The 24592-nt window shown below is 38.7% G+C and overlaps 1 protein-coding gene across 1 annotated transcript in view; it reads left to right on the forward strand.

The window, feature by feature from the left end:
• LOC134672615 (uncharacterized) overlaps positions 1-24592 on the forward strand; it is a 299268-nt gene that overhangs the window by 269032 nt on the left and 5644 nt on the right. The window contains exons 6-10 of the mRNA XM_063530570.1: positions 16727-16899; positions 17652-17853; positions 20455-20588; positions 20966-21117; positions 23239-24280. Of these exons, the coding sequence (XP_063386640.1) occupies positions 16727-16899; positions 17652-17853; positions 20455-20588; positions 20966-21117; positions 23239-24280 (1703 nt within the window). The remainder of the gene's footprint in view (positions 1-16726; positions 16900-17651; positions 17854-20454; positions 20589-20965; positions 21118-23238; positions 24281-24592) is intronic.

Here is a 24592-nt window from a genome sequence, read left to right on the forward strand (position 1 = left end):
TGTCGGATGTTAGCTATAACGCGTACGCATTTTTTTTGTGCTATAAATAGATCTTCGACGTCTGGGCTATTCCCCCATAAGACTACCCCATACCGCAACCATGCATAGGCATATGCATAATATGCCGAGAGTGCACATTCTACGTTAGTGTTCCTTTTTAATACACTTAACGCAAACAAAAAACGTGATAATTTGTTCCTGACCTCTTCAATATGCGTTTTCCAATTTAAACTCGTGTCAATGTTTAATCCTAGTAGTTTGAAAGAGCTAACCTCTTCGATGCCAAGTTCTTTTGAGGTGGCCGATAAATCTAAATCGTCTTTTTGGTACGGGTGAAATTGAATTAATTTGGTTTTGCTCATATTAAGTTCCAAATTGTGTTCATTTAACCAATTCGTAATTTCTGTTAAGGTTTCATTGATATCGCTCTGAAAGTTATGGTTATTAGGGCTTCTAAACAAGAGGGACACATCATCTGCGAACATGATGCAAGTGTGTTTTGTAATTTTGGGCAAATCATTAATATAAACTAAAAATAGGATACATCCCAAAACTGACCCCTGAGGTATTGAACAATTGGTTATTAGGGTGTCTGATTGTATGTTTGAGACTTCACCTGTTTGTTTGTCATGATGTTGGATTTGTACGCATTGCGCTCTGTCTTTTAAGTAGGATTGTAACCATTTGTGTGCATCGCCTCGAATACCTATTCCATAAAGTTTATTTAATAGGATTGAATGTGAAATTTTGTCGTATGCTTTCGTCATATCTAACATCAAACCGATAGCGTAATGTTTATCTCGTATACAATTAAGAATTTCATTGACATATTTATATACTGTGAGCGTGGTGCAGTGTTCTTTGCGAAAACCATTCTGATTTACATCTAATAGGTGAAATTTTTCTAAAAACTTGTAAATGCGATTTGCCATTGTTTTTTCGAAAACTTTGGATATTACAGGTAGTAAGGCTATGGGTCGATATTGGTTTGAATTTTGCGGGTCACTTTTATTTTTAAGGATAGGTTTTATTATTGTAAATTTTAATTTATCTGGAAAAGTTGATTGGGTATAGGACTGGTTAATTAATTTAGTAATTATAGGCGTAAGTTCTGCACTACAGTTTTTTAGCAAAGCTGTGGGTATTTCGTCTATACCGGCACTATATTTGTTTGGGAGTTTCCTTATTATTGAATGTACTTCGTTATCAGTTACGGGTCTGAGGTACATCGAGTTTATGGCAGGTTGCATAACCGGCCGGCCAGTTGGTCGGTTGCTCTGCGTGCAAGATGATGCACCCACGGTCGAAAAATAATCATTAAATAAATTTGATACTAGTCGAGGACATTGTACAGTGGAATTATGGTGTTTTAGTGTAATGTTAGACGAACGATTTATGGTTTTTGAACCAATTATGTTGTTTATCATTTATATATATTTATATTACTTATTTATTGTAAACGATTCTTCCGGAAACTTTTAAAGTTTTAAATTTATTTGACTACTGTTTGATTATAAACACGCACCATCGTAAACTATTATAACAAGAATTGTCGAAAAAAAATCTAAGATGTTAACAGGTTTTGCCTCAAAACTCTTATTTTTTCCCATAAAGTTATTATTGGGATGAAATCGCATTTCGTATTCCGTAGCCAGATAAGAAATTGGCTTTTTACGACTTTTGGGTCGCCATATTTTATTTCCGTAGTAAAAATATTAAAACGGAGCCATCATTTCAACAAATAAAATGGACGTTACGCGCATTTTACTGTCCATGATAGAAATCTTATGAATTTTGAGTTACGACATTTTTTACACTGTGTCATGAATATTTTAAATATAATTTTGTTAATGTATAAATATAATGTTTGGTTATTTATTCTCAGCTAAAAATCTTCTAAAACAACAGTTTTAATAAGTACACAGGCTTAAGAAGTGGTTAACGCACGAGACATTCTATTCATACGACGAGTTTTTTAGTCTGCCGATTGTTGATTAATTGTTTAAAATTAGATAATATTGTTATGACATATTAAGATATTCAAATAAACAAGAAAATAATTGGACATACAATGCGAATAAACTGTAGCTAATTGGATTAATTATATTCGTTAGCTATTTATTGGCTTATATAATTACTAAAATAGTATTCAATAAATTAAATTAAATGTTATTTTTTACACTATGGTATTGTCAACATTGTACCTACCTCGACATGTAACAATTGTTATTAAATATATTTCATTTCATTTCATTTCATTTCATTTCATTTCATAGTTTTATTCATTAGTAGAAAAAGGCAAGTAGGTACTTAATTCAAAATAGCAACTCGAGACCGAACTTTTAAGGGGCCCACTGATCATCAGTGCGCCGGACGATATCGGCCTGTCAGTCAAACGCGAAATTTGACAGCTCCGAACAACTGTCAGGCTGATATCGTACGGCAATCTGTGGGCCCCCTTACTCTCCAAATTTGCTGTATTTTTCTACTGGCAACTTAGTTATAAATTAAGTAACTGATTTAAAAATTCAAACAGTACTTTTTTAAAGTATTTCGCATAAACCATAACAATAAAAAGTGATGTTTTCGTTTGTGCCTTAGTTAAATAAACAGTATAAACACCGTGCCATCTGCCATAAACTCGGAGTAATTAACAATGGAGCCGCCATTAACAGGCGTTCCCCTCTGTCGAAAATAGGCGCCAATGGTCAACCTCATGTCAACCATATGTATGGACTGACGTTTATCTGACATGACGTACCTATACATTTGATGTGCCCCTCCCCCGCAAAAAACGGCAGACTATTTTGTACCGAAAATTTTAGATATGGCGTCTCCGTTGGTTATATCCTCCAAGGCCATAAAAGACACATTGACAGCTCACGCTATAAGCTTCGTCAGCCATTTTAAATTTCACAATGTTGCCAGTGTTGCCACCTATTTGTTATACTCGTAAAACTTACTTTTTAGGGTTCCGTACCCAAAGGGTAAAACGGGACCCTATTACTAAGACTTCGCTGTCCGTCCGTCCGTCCGTCTGTCACCAGGCTGTGTCTCTGTCACGAACCGTGATAGCTAGACAGTTGAAATTTTCACAGATGATGTATTTCTGTTGCCGCTATAACAACAAATACTAAAAACAGAATAAAATAAAGATTTAAATGGGGCTCCCATACAACAAACGTGATTTTTGACCAAAGTTAAGCAACGTCGGGAGTGGTCAGTACCTACTTGGATGGGTGACCGTTTTATTTTTTGCTTTTTTTTGGTTTTTTTTTGCAATATGGTACGGAACCCTTCGTGCGCGAGTCCGACTCGCACTTGCCCGGTTTTTTATACCAAATGCGCTGAATTTCCATCTAATCTACTTTTCCCAGTACCTTGTTTTACAAGCGGAACTTTATCGTAGGAATAAAATAAAAACCCCTTTCGGAGGCTTGGTGGAACAAAGTTCTATCTTACTAAGGGACTGTAATGAGATAAACCCTTTTTATATTAAGGCCTCAATATGGAGTCATTCGTGCGGGTCATTAAAAAGGAGTCGGCCTTAAATCAGTGTTGCTTCATGAATTTTAATGCATTTAATCCTATTTAAACAGTTTTGAAACTATTTTTTTTTTATCTAGTGCGTGGCTTGAATACGCATCATCATTATACGATAAATATATAATTTTACATTTACTGTAGTTTTTAAGTAGTCTATTAGACAAATAGTTTTGTGCACCTATGTATTTACTTAATGCCAAGAATACAAATGTAGGTAAATAGAGTTATCTTAAATATGTTTTATTTATAATTTATTAGAATGTGACACCCAATAAAATGTTCTAGCTTACTTAGTTTTCAGTGGCTTCAGATTATATCATAGTAATAAACTTACATGAAATTTTACAATCCTACGTAATAAATTCCTTTCCAAAGTATTACTCTTCAGACTTCGACAGATTTAGACTGGTCTGAAACATGACAATATTTTTTCGCACAATACCGAATGCAAATACGAAACGCAAACGTTCACCGCTACAAAAAAAAGGTGGCAACACCGCGCCGCAACTTTTTTAAATTCCGCAACCCAAGGCGCGATGAAGTCGTGCGTCCCGCGGCGTAACGAGTGTTACACACGTTTTATTAGGGTTTTAAGGGAAATAGAGGAATCAAAGAAGGTTTTTAAAGAGTGTCATCAAAGAAAAAAAAATTATGACGTAGTATACTCGTAATGCAAGGGTGAGCAGTGGTTCTTCTTCTTCTTCCTCACGTTATCCCGGCATTTTGCCACGGCATCGTTGATTGTGCAACCCGCCCTTCTTTATACAGGGTGTGTCTGACCTTGGAGCTTTAACTCCAGGGCTCGATTCTCCTCGCGAAACTGAGCTACTTTTATTATGACACCAACCCCGAAATCCCGATTTTTTTTTACTTTTTCATACATTTTGGCTGATCAGTAGTCGACGTTCTATGGAAAAGCCAAAAATTTTTCCCCGATTTTAGGGTTGGTCCCATAGTAAAAGTAGCTCAGTTTAGCGAGTAAAATCAAGCCCTGGATTTAAAGCCCCATGGTCAGACACACTATGTACAATATCTGATTTAGATGTAACAAAATTGTCCCTCTATGTCAGCGGTTCTCAAACTTTTTTGGTGACGGAACCCTTTCGGTAAGCGAAATATTTGACGGAACCCCAAATAAAAAATTTTCGTTCATCACTGTGGACCAGATATACCTATAGAAGAGCTGTTTTTTTTTCTTATTATTACAAGTATATTTTCGCGGAACCCCAACAGAGGCTTTACGGAACCCTAGGGTTCCGCGGAACACACTTCGAGAATGGCTGCTCTATGTAATCGGGTTTCCCACGAGATATACCTCTTTTTTATAACATAGGAGGGAAACGAGCAGACGAATCGCCTGATGGTAAGCAGTTACCGTCGCCCATGGTCACCTGTAACACCAGAGGGGTTGCAAGTGCAATGCCAGCCTTAAAGATTGGAGTACGATCTCTTCTTGAAGGTGTTATGGTAGTACTATTATTTATTCTGTGGCTATGGTCGGATAGGTCCGGTAATACCGCGGGCGACAGAGGGCCTACCGCGAACCACGTTCGACGTGTTGCCTCCCTGTCACACTTAAGTACGAATTTACAAGTGCCACTTACAAGTGAAATACCACCAAATAGGTACCGGGTGTGGCCTGTAACATGAGCAAATAATGAAAACATAGATTGGTATCCTCAAACGGTGACACTTTTGTTCAACAACTTTCAAAAATTATGAAGTATTTAGGCTCTCTATTTTTTATACCAAATAAATATTATTTTCAATGGACGCCATCGCCACGCCATATCATTGTGATTGACGTTGCTTGTCACGCCTTAAACATAACAAAATTCGCGATACATTGCGCCTTAGAATAAAATTTAAAGTGTATTAAAAATTAAACCACAAGTTATTTTTAAAAGTCGCTGAACAAATGTTGGTCAGTATGAGGCGTACAGCCACAGCCTACAGTTTAATTTTTTGCTCATATTACAAGCCACACCCGGTATAAAGAGTCAAAGATTGGTTGTTGTGAGGCGAGAAAGTAAATAGTTAACAACGCATGTGGGCCGACTGATTGATTGGCTGTTTTAGGACATCGTAAGAATAAATAAAATATTGCTTGTTTGAGCAGATTCTTTTGTTAGCTAAGAGTGTTTGAAATAAAATTCACACTGTATGAGAGTACTAACGAGTGTCAAATTGACGTGAAAGCTTTGAATAAATAATCAACTGTTTATTTCAAACGTTGGCTCATTCATAGGTATATAGGGTGTGGCCTGAAATATGAGCAAAAAATTAAACTGTAGGCTTTACTCCTAATACTGACCAACATTTGTTCAGCGACTTTTAAAAAAGACTTGTGGTTTGATTTTTAATACACTTTAAAGTTTATTCTAAGACGCAATGTATTGCGAATTTTGTTATGTTTAAGGCGTGACAAGCAACGTCAATCACAGTGATATGGCGTGGTGACGGCGTCCATTGAAGATAATATTTATTTTGTATGAAAAATAGGGAGTCTAAATAATTCATAATTTTTAAAAGTTGTTGAACAAAAGTGTCACCGTTTGAGGAGTACAATCTATGTTTTAATTGTTTGCTTGTGTTACAGGCCACACCCGGTATACTCGTAAGGTGTCAAACAGAATTAATGTATTAAATAATGTGCATGTATTCGTGGTTAACAGATATTAGCAACCTAACAAAATGTCAAAATCTAAGAAAATAATGACACTTCCTCACTTCCCTAATGGTTCAAAGTCAGTTCATACGGACTCTTTACCTGTAAATAAGTCCTAAAACTAAAAATAACACATACATAGCAGATTTTCAAATTTTTGACTTAATTTTTGCTGTTAAATAGTACATAAATTATTTGTTATGTTTTTGTTACATATTAGACTGCTTTTAAGCAATATTATATTATTCCCTGCAAATATATACATATTAATTAAAAAAAGAAAAACGAGCTAGTCCTTCCCCAACCGCCGCGAATAACCCCGGCTACACACGTAACGATAAATCGTAGCGATTGAACTGTGCAGTCCGGTTTGCGCAGTTTTATCTGCCGTGTGTATGACAAATCGTTACGATAATCGACAACGATTCGTCATACACACGGTAGATAAAACTGCGCAAACCGGACTGCACAGTTTTATCGCTACGATTTATCGTTACGTGTGTGGCCTGCATAATACAAAAATTGAATCCGCCACCTCACCCTTACCGGGCCTATTCTGGTAAAAAAATCTACCATTTACATCTTTCCGAAAACAAATCTACTAACTGAATAAGGTTCGTTTGATCCCAGTCCCTTTGATATTATCCCGTCTTTAATGGAACTCGGAATATTACGTGATATTTATATTCCGCATTTTCTAGAAATTGACGAAAACGCCTATTCTGGATAAAAATATTTTACTCTAACTCATATCTAAAGTTTACAAACTAAGGTTAAATCTAACTTAACGGAGCGGACCTCCTCGTGAGTAAAGGGTTGCCAGGATCAAATGGAATGTCAGTGTCAGTCATATGGACTGTTTTCAGCGTCAAAAAAAAAAATTAAGAGCTTTGTTTTTATTTATATAATGTATTCCATCGATGCTATAAGTATGAGCACATAACGAACAGTCGTCAATGATCTATATACTCTGTATATTTAGGTATTTAAATATAAGTAAACAAAATCTACCCTCAAATGGCTCCTTAAGCCAGTTGAGGGTAATTGAAAACATTATATGTTCAAATAATGTAGGTTAAAGTCAGGTCGTTCAGTGACAGATCCAGGCGGTTTTGCATTTGGTTGGTTAACCAATAAATGTTGTAACTACCCGAAAATGTACAAATTGTTTGTTTACTTTTTTTATATCTAAAAGATACAGACTATAGAGGCCACATATAAACTGTTCCTTGAGGCAGACATTTTGTAAGTACGTGCAACGAAGAACAGAGGGCCTACCGCGAACCACGTTTGACGTGTTGCCTCTCTGTCGCACTTTTGTAAATTCGTATATACGTGTGACAGGGAGGCAACACGTCGAACGTGGTTCGCGGTAGGCCCTCAGTTCTTATCGTCCGTTTTGCTTTGATTAAAAAGCACTCCTTTGAATTAAGAAGTAATGAAGACGGCGATCATATCTCGAGGCGATTGGTTCGCTGTGAATGTTTCTCTTTACATTCCGATAAATAGGATAGGAAAAGAGGGAAGATTTTCTGTTTAAATCCTTGGTAGAGGTACGCTTGAAATCTTAATTAAAAATAATATAAATAGAGGCAGCATTTGAACTATTTTTGTTCTGTTGGATATTGACTTGTCATAACTCAAATGGCATTTTGGTCTGATTTATATTTGTCTCATATTTGTATTCTCCATTCATAGGACCTGGGGGCCGATTTTTGAAATTCGACCACTCGATTTCGTGTATTTCGTTAAATGATATCTCCACTACTAGGCGTTTAAATTCTACTAATAGAATTGAAATCGAGTGGTCAATACCACTAGATTCCAAATTTCGATCGCTCGTATTTCAAAAATTAGCATTTCGCCGTTTTCCACCGATTTTCGAGTGACGAAATCGAGTGATCGAAATTCAAAAATCGGCCCCCTGGTAAAGGTCGCGGGAGTCCACTGGAGGCGGGTAGCGCAAGACCGGTCATTGTGGCACTTTTTGGGGGAGGCCTATGTCCAGCAGTGGACGTCCTCTGGCTGATATGATGATGATGATGATTCATAGGATATGTCGTACAACAAATTATTCACCTGTTATTACTATAAGTTCTTAATACCATTGCAAAAGATTGATTTTCGCTTGATGAATAAGAACCGGAGGTCGTTTTAAAACTTATTTATACGCGATTGACCTCATTTACTGAATAATAATGGAACTTTACCGTTTCCCAATTTTCTTCTGGCTTAACTTATCTATTTACGTAATCATAGCTTCCGCCATTTTCCTAAGCTATAAGGCACAAAGCGAGGGACTTAATCTAAACAATTTAACTCGCTAATAAGGGAACTTAGCAGCTTAAGTGTTAAGTAAGTTAAGTGATGCCGACGCTTAGTCAACTTGTGCGAGAGACCTTAAATCTGTTAAAGGATTTGGGAGCTTTACAATGGGTATTGTTCAGAAATTGTGATATCATACCAATGTAATACAGGGTCATTTTTGGATCGTTAGCCATATTGTGCGAAGTGATTAGGTAGGCCATACTGAGCAACTTTTTCTATGGGACCAACCAACTCCGAAATCACAAAAAATTTTTTGGCCGTTTCATACATTTTGGTCGAGTGGATGTCGACGTTTTTCTATGGGAAAGCCAATTTTTTTTTTGGGATTTCGGGGTTGGTCCCATAGAAAAAGCTGTTCAGTATGACCTACCTAATCACCTCGCACAATATGGCTAACGGTCCAAAAATTACCCTGTATAGTAAGGACTGCCTGCTAACCCGCCTGTTCATATTTCTATAAATATTGCTATCCCGCCGATGATGCTGGCGGCAGTGGGGGACACTCCTCCTTTCGGGCATTCTCGGCTCCGTTCGGCTCAGCATTGCTCCGAGCAATTATTAGGGTTGGCACAACTTGACGTCCCTTTGCGTACACGGCCATTTAGAGTAATTCTAAATGCCAAAAACCGTCGGATAGTTCCGAAAAGAGTCTTAATATGAGGAAATTTTGTGTTTTATCTGATTTTCGGAACTGTCGGAAACACGAAACTACCCGAATACACCCTATATTCATTTACACAAGACTTCCCTGTTAATTAAATATAATATACTTACTTATTTGGATTGGTATTACATTTTCGTTTATGAATAATGCCAAGAGACTCCGAAAGAGCGTTACAGCGAACAGCTAAATTTTGATGTCCCAAAAGATAATGTAAATTAGTACGTGCCTCTAGTTACTGGCACAGCGAGACGAGTTATGTGTAAGTAACTTGCCATACCTTTTGTCTAAGTTCTCTTTGTTAACGTCTAGTCGTTTCTGACGCTAGGCTGAGTCTGTCCTGCCGGGACCCTTAGGTACTTATGATTCACAAAAATACAGTTTGTTAAGGTTGCTGTCAACAACGATCCAACAATCTTCCAAAATCACCTTTGTATGAAAAACCCTCTCACCCCAAATACGAGGCACTACGGGGTGAGGTGGGTTTTCCTCTTTATCGTCAAAGTTATGAAATTGAACTACCCAAAATAAAATACAAACTAAAATACAAACGTCCGAACCATTTAGTTTTCACATGTAAAAATAAAATTTTATCGAGGTTTGAAAGTCAAATTTCACCCAACTCACCCCATTTTACGGTATTATTAAAGATTACGTTTGTAAAATGTTTATACGACAACGGTTTCACTCACTTGAATTTTTAGACGTTAGTCTAGTCGTTTCTGACGCTAGGCTGAGTCTGTCCTGCCGGGACCCTTAGGTACTTATGATTCACAAAAATACAGTTTGTTAAGGTTGCTGGAAGACGCTGGATGCGGGTCGCTTCCAACCGGCACGTATGGAGGTCCAAGGGGGAGGTCTATGTTCAGCAGTGGACGTCTTATGGCTGAGATGATGATGATGATGATGATGATGATCCTGATTCTGTGTGGTGTGGCGGGAGTGTGCATTAGACAGAGCCAAGTGGCGGGAAAGAGGGGAGGCCTTTGCCCAGCAGTGGGACGCACTAATAGGCTAAAGAAAAAAAATACACACTTGTTCATTTAATCGTTTATTCATTTCATCTTTAACCTCAAAGTTTCCTGCCATTTCTACATTCAACTTTCATTCATTATCTCCGGCAAGCGTTTGTACAATATTATAAATCTCAGGGTTATATTAATATTGGTTTTCCCGTGATGGCATTTTGCAATGACAACCCTATATTAAGAATTTTGAAGCTCATCTACGCTTCCACTTCAAAGAAGCGTAAGTGACGTAGTTTGTCTATGAAAATATTTATGATGTTTCGTGTGTAAAGGGCTTGTTTTAATTAAGAAGGAACGCGAGGAATCCGCTGTTTGACTTGTAGTGACAGTAGACGTGATGCGGGCTTGGTAAATTGCGCGAAAAGTTGACGAATTCTGGATGAATTTCAATTGCTTTTGACACTTTGTAGCAATTTTACGTACCGTAAAACGGGGTGAGTAGGTTTCGCGGGAAGAGTTGGGTTATAAGAAGGGATTTTAAGGCTACTGCTACAAAAATTATGTATTCCAATTTAAAATGGGGCTATAGTAATACGCATAATAAAAAAAAATCGATCCAACAATCTTCCAAAATCACCTTTGTATGAAAAACCCTCTCACCCCAAATACGAGGCACTACGGGGTGAGGTGGGTTTTCCTCTTTATCGTCAAAGTTATGAAATGGAACTACCCAAAATAAAATACAAACTAAAATACAAACGTCCGAACCACTTATTATATACACCATTCAGTTTTCACATGTAAAAATAAAATTTTATAGAGATTTGAAAGTCAAATTTCACCCAACTCACCCCATTTTACGGTATTATTAAAGATTACGGTTGTAAAATGTTTATACGATAACGGTTTCACTCACTTGAATTTTTAGTCGTTATTATTTAAATATGTCTCACGAAAGTTTAATATCGATTACGGTTGTATTTATTTAAATATGTGATTTTTTGTGGCTAATAATAGGCGGGAGGCTAATTTTAAATTAGATTATCTTTTACTCACGTATTTTTAAGTCGAAGATTGATTGATTTGTTTCGTAGCACGCGTTGGCGAAAAAAACCGGGCAAGTGCGAGTCGGACTCGCGCACGAAGGGTTCCGTACCATAATGCAAAAAAAAAAACAAAAAAAAGCAAAAAGAAAACGGTCACCCATCCAAGTACTGACCCCTCCCGACGTTGCTTAACTTTGGTCAAAAATCACGTTTGTTGTATGGGAGCCCCATTTAAATCTTTATTTTATTCTGTTTTTAGTATTTGTTGTTATAGCGGCAACAGAAATACATCATCTGTGAAAATTTCAACTGTCTAGCTATCACGGTTCGTGAGATACAGCCTGGTGACAGACGGACGGACAGCGAAGTCTTAGTAATAGGGTCCCGTTTTACCCTTTGGGTACGGAACCCTAATATTAGGTATATGAGATCACATTAGTACTTTAGGACTTAATTTACCCACTTTTAGCATAATAGTGAGACAAAAATGGTGTGTAGGTAGTTATTATGTTCTATTGGTACCTAACATACCTACTTCATCAAAAAGACCATCTTAAAGTTTTCATTAATGAGCCCATATTTGATTTGATATTTACATATTTGACACCATTTCGTGCGGACCGAGCAAGACAAGTACCATCAAAATCAATAAAGGTGGCATTTCTAAAATTCCATTTCGCCTCCATATAAACGTAATAATTCACAGTTTTCCCCTTATTCTCAGAACTCAAAGTCGAAGTCAAAGTCCAAAGGCAAGTTGAGATAAGTTCCAGTAGCTCGAGCCGGCCTGTCGGCGGCAGCGAGGTAATGACGGCCTTTGAGAGCATTTTACAGAGGACCTCTTGCTAATAGACATTGAGCCTTGTGAGGGAAAGAATTGAACGGACGGCGGCGTACGGAAGAGCTAGAAGGCATAAAGTACAAAACTTTAGTACAATTTGAATATTACATTTACCACTTAAAAATATAAAGTACAATATAAAACAGGCCGCATAGAACATATCTATTACCTACCTAGAATCTGATTGAGGCCATTATTTTCTTCTTCTCAAAAATTGGTTAGAAACGAGTATTGTCCATCATATTTTTACGGAAATGTACGGACGTGTTTTGCTATTTCAGTCAGTTTCGATACAATAAGTACTGAGGTTGACTGAAGTAGCATGGCAAATACGAACGTTTCCAAGAAAATACTATTGAAGTTAAAGCCTTCATATCACAATTTCCTGTTTTATCAAGTTTGTGCGACTTCTATAAGTTCTATAGGTGAAAACTAAAATATTTATTGCTTAGAGATCGCATCTAGTGGCCAGATGTTTGTAGAGTGAACTAGCCAAGACTCAAAGCTGTCCGCGCCAGCAACGGATGCATGTAACGACGTCTCTTTGAGGCCACTTTTGAAGAAGAGCCGACTGCGATGCGCCTTTGGTACAAACTGCAGAGACACGAAGCGATGTGGGATATCTATTCTAATCTAATATATTTAATCGAGCAATTCCTGTTTATTTATTTATTTATATGTATATGTTGCAGTCAAAAGTGTGAACTGGTCAAAAAACAGGCAAAACTGCTTTTGACTGAGCATGTTGGTCAAAACAAAAGTAGTTTTACCTGAAAATCATACCTATTTCTGGCAGCAGTTTCGTTTTTAGGGCGTAGCAAAAAAAATAAACCTAACCTACCTATCTCTGGGAACAGTTTCGTTTTTTGGGCGTAGCAAAAAAAAAACCCTAACCTACCTATCTCTGCGAGTACTTTTGACTGATAGTAACAGTCACAATTACTATTAACCAATGATTTTCAGGTAAAACTACTTTTAACCAACATGCTCAGTCAAAAGCAGTTTTGCCTGTTTTTGTCGGTTAAAAGGTCTTTTGACCAGTTCACACTTTTGACTGCGACATATATATATTTCGGGGATCTCGGAAACGGCTCTAACGATTTCGATGAAATTTGCTATATGGAGGTTTTTGGGGGCGATAAATCGATCTAGCTAGGACTTATCTCTTTGAAAACGCGCATTTTTGAGTTTTTATATGTTTTCCGAGCAAAGCTCGGTCTCCCAGAAATAATGTAGATTTTAGATGAGATGCAAATAGTTAAACTAAATGATACGAAATTAGATCTAAGGTGCTTATATTAAATTTAAATTTTTAATTGAATTATTTGATATTTTTGTTAAGTTTAAACAAAACTCAATTGAGAATACATACAGATATATTTTCAGATTTATTAGAATGATTCATAAATATAAAAATAGGAACCAAGTTCGATAACATGATTACATGACAATGCATTTCAAACTTCGCCAACAAAATAATTACACATACATATGTATGTTAGTCTGTAAGGTATTTGTAATATGGGCCTTGTTGCCAGAATTAAATATCTAAATAAATAAATAAATACATAAAATAAAGCTCATTCTATAGATCGTTTTTTTTAGCATTAGAAAGAACTTGCAAGAAGGTAAGCGATCTTGTCATGTCTTTTAATTGAAAAACGCTTTTTAAAATTCAACAACTATTACTTATGAAAGCAGAAGAATATAAATGATCGTATTAGATTCATAATTGTTACATATTTGCCGTAATTTATTTTTAAAATGTGTTTTTCAATTAAAAGACATATCAAGATTGTTTACCTAATTTCTAATGCTAAAAAAAACGATCTATAAGACTTAGGTGAGAGACGTGCACGAACCATTTTATAAAAAAATAGTTTCATTATAAAAATATTTAATAATGTATTTTTTGGCATGAACGAATCATGCCCAAATAGATATCGTTACCTACTGAATATTATATATTGGATTGGATATTTGATCTTAGAGTGCTCCCCCTACTTAAGATTAATGAAAACTGAGCGCAGTCTTTACGTAATGGGTAGCTAATGTAAATGTAGGGTAATAATGAACAACATGTGTTTTTTTAGGCATTTATTTTTACAATTATGTAATATAATATATGTAATAACTGTAATAAGTACTCGTAGTTATAAATAAGAAAGCAATATGAGGCCATGTTAGATCGCCTCAGCTAGAAGATGGAGCGTGTGGGACAAATATAGGGTAACCTTCTTAGGGCCACTTGCACCATTCCACTAACCCAGGATTCATCGGTTAAACCGTTAATCCAGTGTCAAATTGTACTGGTAACCATGGTAAATCCAGGTTTAACCGCTTAACCCCGGACTAGTGAATGGTTAAAGTGGCCCTAAGAAGGTTACCCTATATTTGTCCCACACGCTCCATCTTCTAGCTGAGGCGATCTAACATGGCCTCATATTGCTTTCTTATTTATAACTACGAGTACTTATTACATATATTACATTAATTGTAAAAATAAATGCCTAAAAAAACACATGTTGTTCGTGTTGTTCATCCATTTTCGTCAGCAGGAAGCAGTTCCTATTATTACACTAATTACTAATGTTCATCAATCATAGCAACATAACGGCCCTTATAACAGTTAATAGGTACAGTCAGCTTCTAAGAAAGAGTGATTTTGTTATACCTGACCATTCTTTGAGGAGGGAATATGTGTATACTGAACAACATTTACTATGAACCCAACGCCAAAAACGCGAAAAATCGGCGGACTACATTTCGGCGAATCAAAGTATAAACTGTAATATACTAAGAAAATATATGTCATATATTAAAAACAGTGACAATCCGCCTCTATTTAAATGCTCTTTGCTACGAATAAGGCATAAAACTATTACAAGAAGATATTCTACAGTCTGCGATCCCTAAAATCAAAAGAAATTATGCAGTCAACTGTCTCCTTTCTGGCGTTATCTTGGCATTTTGCCACGGCTCATGGGAGCCTGGGGTCCGCTTGATAACTAATCCCATGATTTGACGTAGGCACTAGTTTTTACGAAATTGACTGTCATCTGACCTTCCAACCCAGAGGTGAAACTAGGCCTTATTGGGATTAGTCCGGTTTCCTCACGATGTTTTCCTTCACCGCAAAGCGACTGGTAAATATCAAATGATATTTCGTACATAAGTTCCGAAAAACTCATTGGTACGAGCCGGGGTTTGAACCCGCGACCTCCAACATACAACATATTACGAGTATGCAGTCAACTGTACTGTAACTAAATTAATTAAAGCATGCGGGTGGCCCCACAATCCGGTGCCATATGTCAACAGCATTTCATTTGAGCATGCTATTGAGCTGTTAACTGTACTTTAATAAGCGAATTAGACTGTACAAAGTTAGGGCCATAAAACAATCAGGGGACATTTGTTTTTGGAAATGGATTGAGTATTTAATTAATTAAATAACATAATCATGCGTTACAATTGAAATGAGAAAGTACTTAATTAATCGTCGTATTCCCGAAATCGGACTTATTTAAACATACATACATATACATACATATAATCACTCCTATTTCCCGGAGGGGTAGGCAGAGACCACGGATTTCCAGTTGCTACGATCCTGACATACCTCTTTCGCTTCCTTCACATTCATAACATTCCTCATACACGCTCGCCGGTTTAGGGTGCTCTTGACCTGGCCTTTCTTTATTTAAACTTTTTGGCTATAATGGCTACCATTGGTTAGGGCCGATACAGACGGACTCTACACGGACGGACGGACTAACAGACAGTAAACATCTACTTAGAAACCCTTTTCCAACCTAGACGGGTCAACACAACACCCTCAAAAATGACAATATTCAAACTTCAAAACCGAACCGCAACAACCCTCATTTGCGTAAAAATGAACCTAAACTAAAACTAAACCTGTATCCATTAAGTAAGATCACAAGTCTCATATAATTCGTATGAAACTTATACCTTTTTTCATAGCTAAAATTTGAGCCCTAACTTGTGTGCAAAAGCGTAACAGACCAGTCAATCCATTTAAGTAACCAACATAAGTACATTATGAAACTCATTAGATTTCGTACCTTATCGCTTAAAGACATGGTTTAAAATGGAATAACATAGTATGCAGGTAGATTGCTATGCCGGTCGGGTGGTTCGCGTTTCGGCTGTAAATACGATTGGTGGCGGCCAAGCGGAATGTCGTGAGATCATTTGCGGATTTATATTTACACGAAGGGTTAATATGGTAAAATCAGGAATAAGACATTGTTATGGTACCTACATACATACAAACTCATTCCTTACATTTAAGAATATTGACGTGCCCTGCCAGGGGCCATGTGAAACAAATACTACCTATGTAACACCTGTGTAGTGTTTCCTTACCATGGATGCAATAAATATATGAATTATAAATAAGCTATGGCCAGAGGATGCGTAGTAGACGTGCACATGCGCGTGCGCAAAATTTTTGGAACCTAATTTATTTTTCTTTAAAAAAATCTAGGGTCTTAATTTATTCTAAATAAGTACTTACCTAACCAAGAGATAATATTAAGCCACATTAGAAAGTAGATACTAGCATAATACATAGCTAATTATTCCCTTGACGAATGTAAATATAGAGATATTTATAAAACTAAATTTTATCTTCTTTCACAGACGTTTCGGCATCGTAGACAAGCGGTTCTGCGTGGAAGGTGGCTCCCGCTGCGGCAAGGGGGAGGGGTTGTTCGTGTTCGCTGCGGAGGGGGGGAGGGAGCTCACGGACCTCCTCAACATGTACAGCCACGATGCGCAGTCTAGGCTCAGCGTCGCGTCTAGGTCTGGCTCAGGTGAGTTCTGGTACTTACTTACTCCGTTGGCTCAGCGACCCAAAATGAGACTTAATCTCCGACACAAGACAGCGCCACTTTTCTCGGTCCTGTGCGACCTCTCGCCAATTGTTGACTCGAAGTTCGCGCAGATCCGCCTGCACCATGTCGCACCAGCGATACCTGGGGCGTCCGATAGGACGTCTTCCTGCTGGGCGGTCCAGGCCCTGTAGCCAACATGCCGGTCGCTAACGCTTTGTAGCGATCGAAACGCAACTGTCACTGTCGCACTAATTTGAAAGAGTCATAGAGAGACACATAGCGTTTCGTTGTCGAAGCAATAGCGATTGTCACCTTGGCTAGGCCGGCTGGTATGCTCTTTTCACGTTCCGATCTTCATCCATTCTCTCAAGATAGCCCAACCAACGGTGTCTGGTTATTTTCCTGAACTCTTCCTAAAATGTTTGTCACCTAGGTGTTACTAACTCAAAGCGCATACCCTAGAACTCCTCAGCTCTGAAGTAGCTTCCTAGAACTCCTCAGCTCTGAAGAAGCTTAAAGCCTGAGAACCTGAATGAATTTGTGACATGCCTAATGTATTTGGGCGTTTTCAAAAATAAATATCGAAAACCCGATTCTCACAGATCCCGGTGTTTTTGGGTTCTTTCAACTCAGAATCACTAGCATATTCAATTCTGATGAAGTGATGATAAAATAAACGCCATACGATGAAGTAGGTAAATAAATAAAATAACACAAACCAATTCTCCCAGTTCTAGAAAAGCGCTACTCAGACACATCCAGCATGGACGACGGGTTCCCTTCGCTCCGCTCCGTGTCCCCCTGGGCGCCGACCAGCCAGACTATGCACTGTATCTCAGACCTGGACTCCAGTATGGAAGAAGACAAATTTAGGAGGCCTACGTCGCTGCCTAGGTGTTCTAGCTGTATTGGGAAGATCAGTCATCTCACTAGGTGAGTTAAAGGACTATTTTAAAATATTATCTTTTCAAACAGCCAGACCATACACTGTATCTCAGACCTAGTCTAGTATAAAAGAAGAAAAGTTCAGAAGACCTACGTACCAAGGTGTTCCAGCTACATTCAGAGGATCAGTCATCTTGCTAGGTGAAATCAGAGTTCTGCTTAAGTATTGTGCGTTTGACACATGACACATGCTTGATCAATGCATTGGTTTTCCAGTTTTGGGCAGTGTCACTGATGTAAGTAGACTTGTTATTTTATTACTTATTAGTCGCCTAGTATTCAAGTACTTATTCTACACGTTGTAACATGAGTAAACCGAATAATTTTAACAGCGTATATCTGATCATATTTAGAGGCATAAATGTCCTATAAACTTTTTTGAAATTCGCCTAGTTTCAGAGATAATATTAATAAAAAAAAAAAACAAGTTTTTATTGTTACATAGTGTAAAAGGCCTTTTTGATGGTGATGTTGCTGCTATGGGACGTAGTCTAAATATCCTTATTGATAGATGTCAAAAAGTGACAATTAAGTAACTCCAACAAAAATTTATTACATTAAAACAATCATAAGTATCTAATCGTAAGTATAGTAATTCTTTTACTTTAAAGACACTGCACCTACTTAATCTTTCTGGTTTGACCCATTGGTTGACTGGTAGAGAATGCCTTAAGGCATTAAGTCCGCCATTTGTACCTTCATGTATTGTGCAATAAAGATTAAAATAAATAAATAAATAAATAAGTACATAGGCAAAGGGTTAGGTAATACATATGTGGGTAGGGTAGAAAAGTGGTTTCAATCGATGTGTGGAAGGGCGGCACCGTCGTCGAACCCAAGCCACCTGGCGGTCGACTTAAAACGGTGGCGTGTGCCTCGGATACACATGCTGGTGGCGCGTATAACGGCGATACTGATCCTACATCTCAACCAGCCCAGTATGGTGCTTAGAGAACGGTTCCACCGTTGAGATATGGTTTCTGCCATATGTTTTATAAAGGAGGACATTTGGGGTGCATAGACGCTGTCAACAGATGTTACAAGTGGGGTGAACGTTGCATGTCGCATTTCACAGGCCGTGGAATATTTTCTCTGCTTTTCGTCTTCAGCTGATTTTAGTACAGATGTGACGGGTCGTGAGAGGTAAGAAGGAGCGTCAGTGTCGACGACACGGATATCAAACAACGCCTCCCTCTGCGCATCCCAAACGCCACGACAAGATAGATCTGCACGTAGGCCGCAGTCATTTTCCGAGATTATTGGTTCTTTTGTTACGTTGCCCCACGCGTGTTGACAAAGTTCACAGAATAAGGGCCAGTTGCACCAACCACATTTGACAGACTGATCAACGTCAGCCGGCGCCCCCCGGCGCTTTCCTATGAAACTTTCCATACATAAAAATTTAGCGAACTCTTTAACGATACGAACAGTTTGGTGCAACCGACCCTAAGTCTCTAATCTCATTGTGCCGCCTTGTGATTAGGCCTCCAGTTTTAAGTAACACTTTGCAAAAAGTAGGAGTTACGAAAAAAATGTAAAAATCAATTTTAAGTGACAAGTTTACCAATAACATTTATTTTTTATGTACACATACATTCAAAAAATTGAAAAACCGAAACAAAAAAAATTATTTTTTGGCGAAATTGACCTAAACAATCATGTTACACAGTGTATAGAATTAATGTTACGATACATACAGATGATCACAATTCGTTTCAAACATGAACTCTGTAATCATCATCATCATCATCAAGCTATAGCAGTCCACTGCTGGACATAGCCCCTAAAGAGCGCCATAGCGCCCTGTCTTCAGCTTGCCGCATCCAGCATCTCTCTAATACTCTACTCTGTAATATATTAAACCAAATCTGTATACATAATTAGTTCCCACTACAAAGCGCTAAAGCTGCTGTGATCACTAATGACAGTTAATTAAGTACACCTTGTACAATTAATACCTAATCAGCACAAATATATGCCTTTGCTCTTGCCAATTGCCTAAAAGCTAAATGATGGCTTGTCACTGTCAGGCTAAGCCTTGTTGACACATTCGAGGATTGCTTTGTTAAATCGTATAAGGGCCACTTGCACCATACCACTAACCCGGGTTTAACCGGTTAAACCCGGAGTTACCATGGTCACCAATACAATTTGACAGATTCAATTCAATGTCAATTTGGGGATGGTGCAAGTGGCGTGGCGCTAAGTAGTAGTACATATAAGGTATAAGCTCACTATTTGTATAAATTATGGTTAGATTTATTCCTACGAGGTACAGTTCACGCACCGTGATTGTTACGCCATTTAGGGTTCTAGCTAAATTGGACATTCCATAGCGTGTATGGAACAACCAATTTAACTAGGACCATAAAATGGCGTAACGATCGCCGAGCGTGATGGTACAAATGATGATGAATCAATGAACAAATTATTAAGCGTTCAGATACATTGTTTTTTTTTTGCCGATTATTCTTATCTGACAGTTATAAATCCAAACTAAAAAAATTGTTCACGAGTGTCGTGACCTAAAATGACTCTTCTCTCTTGATCTTCTTGACTTAACCTTAAAATATATCCATTTATTTCCAGATCTTCCGTGGGCACACCTGGATCCATGATGTCTCCAGTGTGGACGATGGGCAGCATCGTGGAGAAGCGGTCGGATTGCGACCGAGCTTCGATTTACTCTCGCTCCAGTGGCAGTGCCTCTGAGTACAACACAGGTATGTCATCTCCTTGCGGTTTTTGCGATCCTGGTACGCCACCGGGTATTTAATGTTTATGTCTGGTAAATTAATATCTAGTTTATCAGATCTTCTATGATTTAAGCCATTTAAAAACTAACAAACTCCGTTTCAACGCTTAGAGATACTCTCATAACCAGACCATAAAGAAATTAGGAACATACATATATCAATTTCATGAGTGTTAAATTTTCTGTAGCTGTACTATATTTTCGTAAAGGAAGGAATTTCGATTGCTGCTTAATAATAAATATAATCCTGATTTCCAAAACTCATTTAAGTAGAATGTGGACACCATATACTCTCTCGTGTATTATCATTAGTTTCTAAATATGGTTTTGCTTATCTCTCAACAGAATCAAAACGCGGCAGCCCCGTGTGCTGCCCCAGCATCCCCGCCAAGACGGGCGCCTGCCCCTGCTGGCAGCCCAAGCCGTGCTGCTGCCGCAAGTTCAGCGGGCCCTACGAGAACTACGACGTGCCAAAGACCCCCATGCCCCTCATCCAGGTGAGACACCTTGCTCTAGCATCCCCTGCCCCTGCTGGCAGCCCAAGCCGTACTGCTGCCGCAAGTTCAGCGGGCCCTACGAGAACTACGACGTGCCAAAGACCCCCATGCCCCTCATCCAGGTGAGACACCTTGCTCTAGCATCCCCTGCCCCAGCTGGCAGCCCAAGCCGTGCTGCTGCCGCAAGTTCAGCGGACCGTACGAGAACTACGACGTGCCAAAGACCCCCATGCCCCTCATCCAGGTGAGACACCTTGCTCTAGCATCCCCTGCCCCAGCTGGCAGCCCAAGCCGTGCTGCTGCCGCAAGTTCAGCGGGCCCTATGAGAACTACGACGTGCCAAAGACCCCCATGCCCCTCATCCAGGTGAGACACCTTGCTCTAGCATCCCCTGCCCCAGCTGGCAGCCCAAGCCGTGCTGCTGTCGCAAGTTCAGCGGGCCCTACGAGAACTACGACGTGCCAAAGACCCCCATGCCCCTCATCCAGGTGAGACACCTTACTCTAGCATCCCCTGCCCCAGCTGGCAGCCCAAGCCGTGCTGCTGCCGCAAGTTCAGCGGGCCCTACGAGAACTACGACGTGCCAAAGACCCCCATGCCCCTTATCCAGGTAAGACATCCTACCCTAGCATCCCCTGCCCCTGCTGGCAGCCGAAGCCCTGCTGCTGTCGCAAGTTCAGCGGGCCCTACGAGAACTACGACGTGCCAAAGACCCCCATGCCCCTCATCCAGGTGAGACACCTTGCTCTAGCATCCCCTGCCCCTGCTGGCAGCCGAAGCTCTGCTGCTGCCGCAAGTTCAGCGGGCCCTACGAGAACTACGACGTGCCAAAGACCCCCATGCCCCTTATCCAGGTAAGACATCCTACCCTAGCATCCCCTGCCCCTGCTGGCAACCCAAACCCATCATCCAAGCCTCTTCACATTATTCCAGAAAGCTTGAGCCGTAGTCCCATCCTATCGCGCTATACAATATCCTGAGAATTCTTCAAAGATTCAAATCTTCTTTGAATAAACCATTCTCAAACATAGACAGTGTTATTTTTGGTGTTATTACATTTCATTTTCATTTGAGAATCGTCTTAATACCTAGTTGTTTTGTTGGCTTAACCAGCTCGACATATATTATGTTTATCAAAACATAATAAATGTTTATCAAAACATAATATATGTCGAGCATAATATATGTTGATGTGTTTTTGATGTTTAAAAATTCGTGTATATTTTAAAAGTTTCCTTTAAAATAAACTTACACAAACTATTACAATTAAAATCCCCATGGACTTAAAGTAACAAGCGCTTGAGATGAAATTACAAAGGGTTTTGAAGCTTAATTTAATCACTACACACATTCTACACATCGCCCGTAGGGACTACAGGGTAAACAACATGTGTACGCAAATTGACTCGGTCGGATACGGATACGATGCCTAGGGATAGACCTACGGGGCTAGCTTCGAAATGAAACTACTAGAATATGCAAGACGCTAAGGGCAGTAATCCGATAACAGAGTATTATTTGTGGGAAATGTTAGATTCACTATTCTTTGATACATTCGTAATACATATACTTCTTAAGCATACCCTATACATCTCTAAGGATAACTTGATAAACTATATAATCTTATAGTTCTGACACCTAGAGACATTTACACCTCTAAATATTATAGATTTATTTGTGTGTTTTTTTTATCTGTATTTTGTATGTAATTCGACATTAAGAGACCATATACATCTCTTAGTAATTGTAATACATTAGATTGAATTGTTAGTTTTATTTCATAAAATTGTTGATGTTATTATTTTTGCTTTTATGTAAATTCAATGTTGACGTGTAAAAGTGCCCTTGTGTCCTATTTGCTGAATAAATGTTGATGTTTGATGATGTTTGATGCATGTTTCACTATTTTTACTGTAAGTTTACCAGTTTTAACACATGTATATTATGTATACATCTTTCATGTATACCTACTGTGTAACAAAATAAGAAGTATTTTAGGGGATAGCTAAATTTGTCAAGAATAAAAGCTTCAATAACACACAATTTTTCCACAAGCGCCGTCGAAATGGGCAAGCCCTTACATTATGGCGCCTTATTAAATGCAATAATTTTTCTTTTCAGGAACATCCAATCGACGGAGGAGACACAAAGAGCTTATACGATACACCAAAGAAACTAAAATGCCTTCTCAACCAAACGTGCAATTGTAGTGAAGCCAAAAACCAGGACACTGTACATAACGAATCATTTTCGAACTACGTCAATGTGACACCCATGCCCGAGAAACCGGCCAGAGTGCACAATTGCAATTACGCAAATGTAGACCTTTCAGCTACGTTAGAGAAGTTCGAAAGTTCCTTGCAGATTTTAAGAAGCGCTGGTTTCAGTCAAGAAGAACTAGACGCTTTAGAAGATATACCAGAAAACGATGACGATATATCAACTGCCACAACGAATACCGTCCATCCTTCAGCGGAATGCTGCAATGAGCATTCCAACTACATGCACATGGAGCCACTTGAAATAAGCAGTTCAAGTAACAGCAACAAAAACTGCTCGGATAATATAAGCAGGATCAGTCATGTTTCCGATCCAACGCAGCATTCGGAATCAGATACGATCAGCACAAGACGTTCTAGCTCTGCAGACTTCACGAAAAGGCATTACGATGACTTCCAATGCTTCACACCAACAGTGTTGAGGAAAGCGCGGAAGAACGAATGCATCAATGAAGGAATCCCAATCATCAACGAACCTGAGGCGCCTAAAGAGATCAAAGCACCTGAGAAAAGCGAGACCACCTTCGTTACCAGGTTTAGAGATGCAGTCAAGATTAGAAGGTCATCTAGCGTACCTAGTAAATCGGATAAGAATAGAGATTCTTCGTCTTCAAACGATTCTGGGGTTTCAACAGGCTCTTTGAAGCATCATAAAGGTGACTTCGAGTTTGAGATGCCGGTGACCAATGGCAAGAGCTCTAAGAAGTACTTTAAGAGTAACAAGCCAATCAGGAGAGCGTTGACGCCTGTTCACGGGCCGTTTGTGAAGTCGAATTCATCGGACCCACTGAAGAACCTGACGTTTCACTTCGAGGAGGTCGCGACGATGACTAAGTCGAACTCTTGCGACGTAGACACGCTGACGAGACGGAAAAAACGGAATGGTAAGTGACACAATTCCTTGAAAAATAGATCTTAAAATATATTTTAAAAAATCTTAAACTTCGTCATAGTACCCACGTTTCTCTGCCAAGCAAAGATTACCTTCAAAAACGAAAATATGGTGGCGTTTCCTATCACACCATCTGGTGATTTTGTGAAGAACCGATGATGTCAATTTAGAATATTATACCTGAAGTTTAAGTTTTAATTTGAAATAATAATTATAACCGCGAATTTTAATCATCACTTGGCAAGTGACAGCACGGCATCAAATCGCTATGAAAATAGGAAGTATATATTAGCATTGCCACACT

This window comes from Cydia fagiglandana, chromosome 17 (genome assembly GCF_963556715.1).
Source record: "Cydia fagiglandana chromosome 17, ilCydFagi1.1, whole genome shotgun sequence".
In the NCBI taxonomy this organism is placed as follows: domain Eukaryota; kingdom Metazoa; phylum Arthropoda; class Insecta; order Lepidoptera; family Tortricidae; genus Cydia; species Cydia fagiglandana.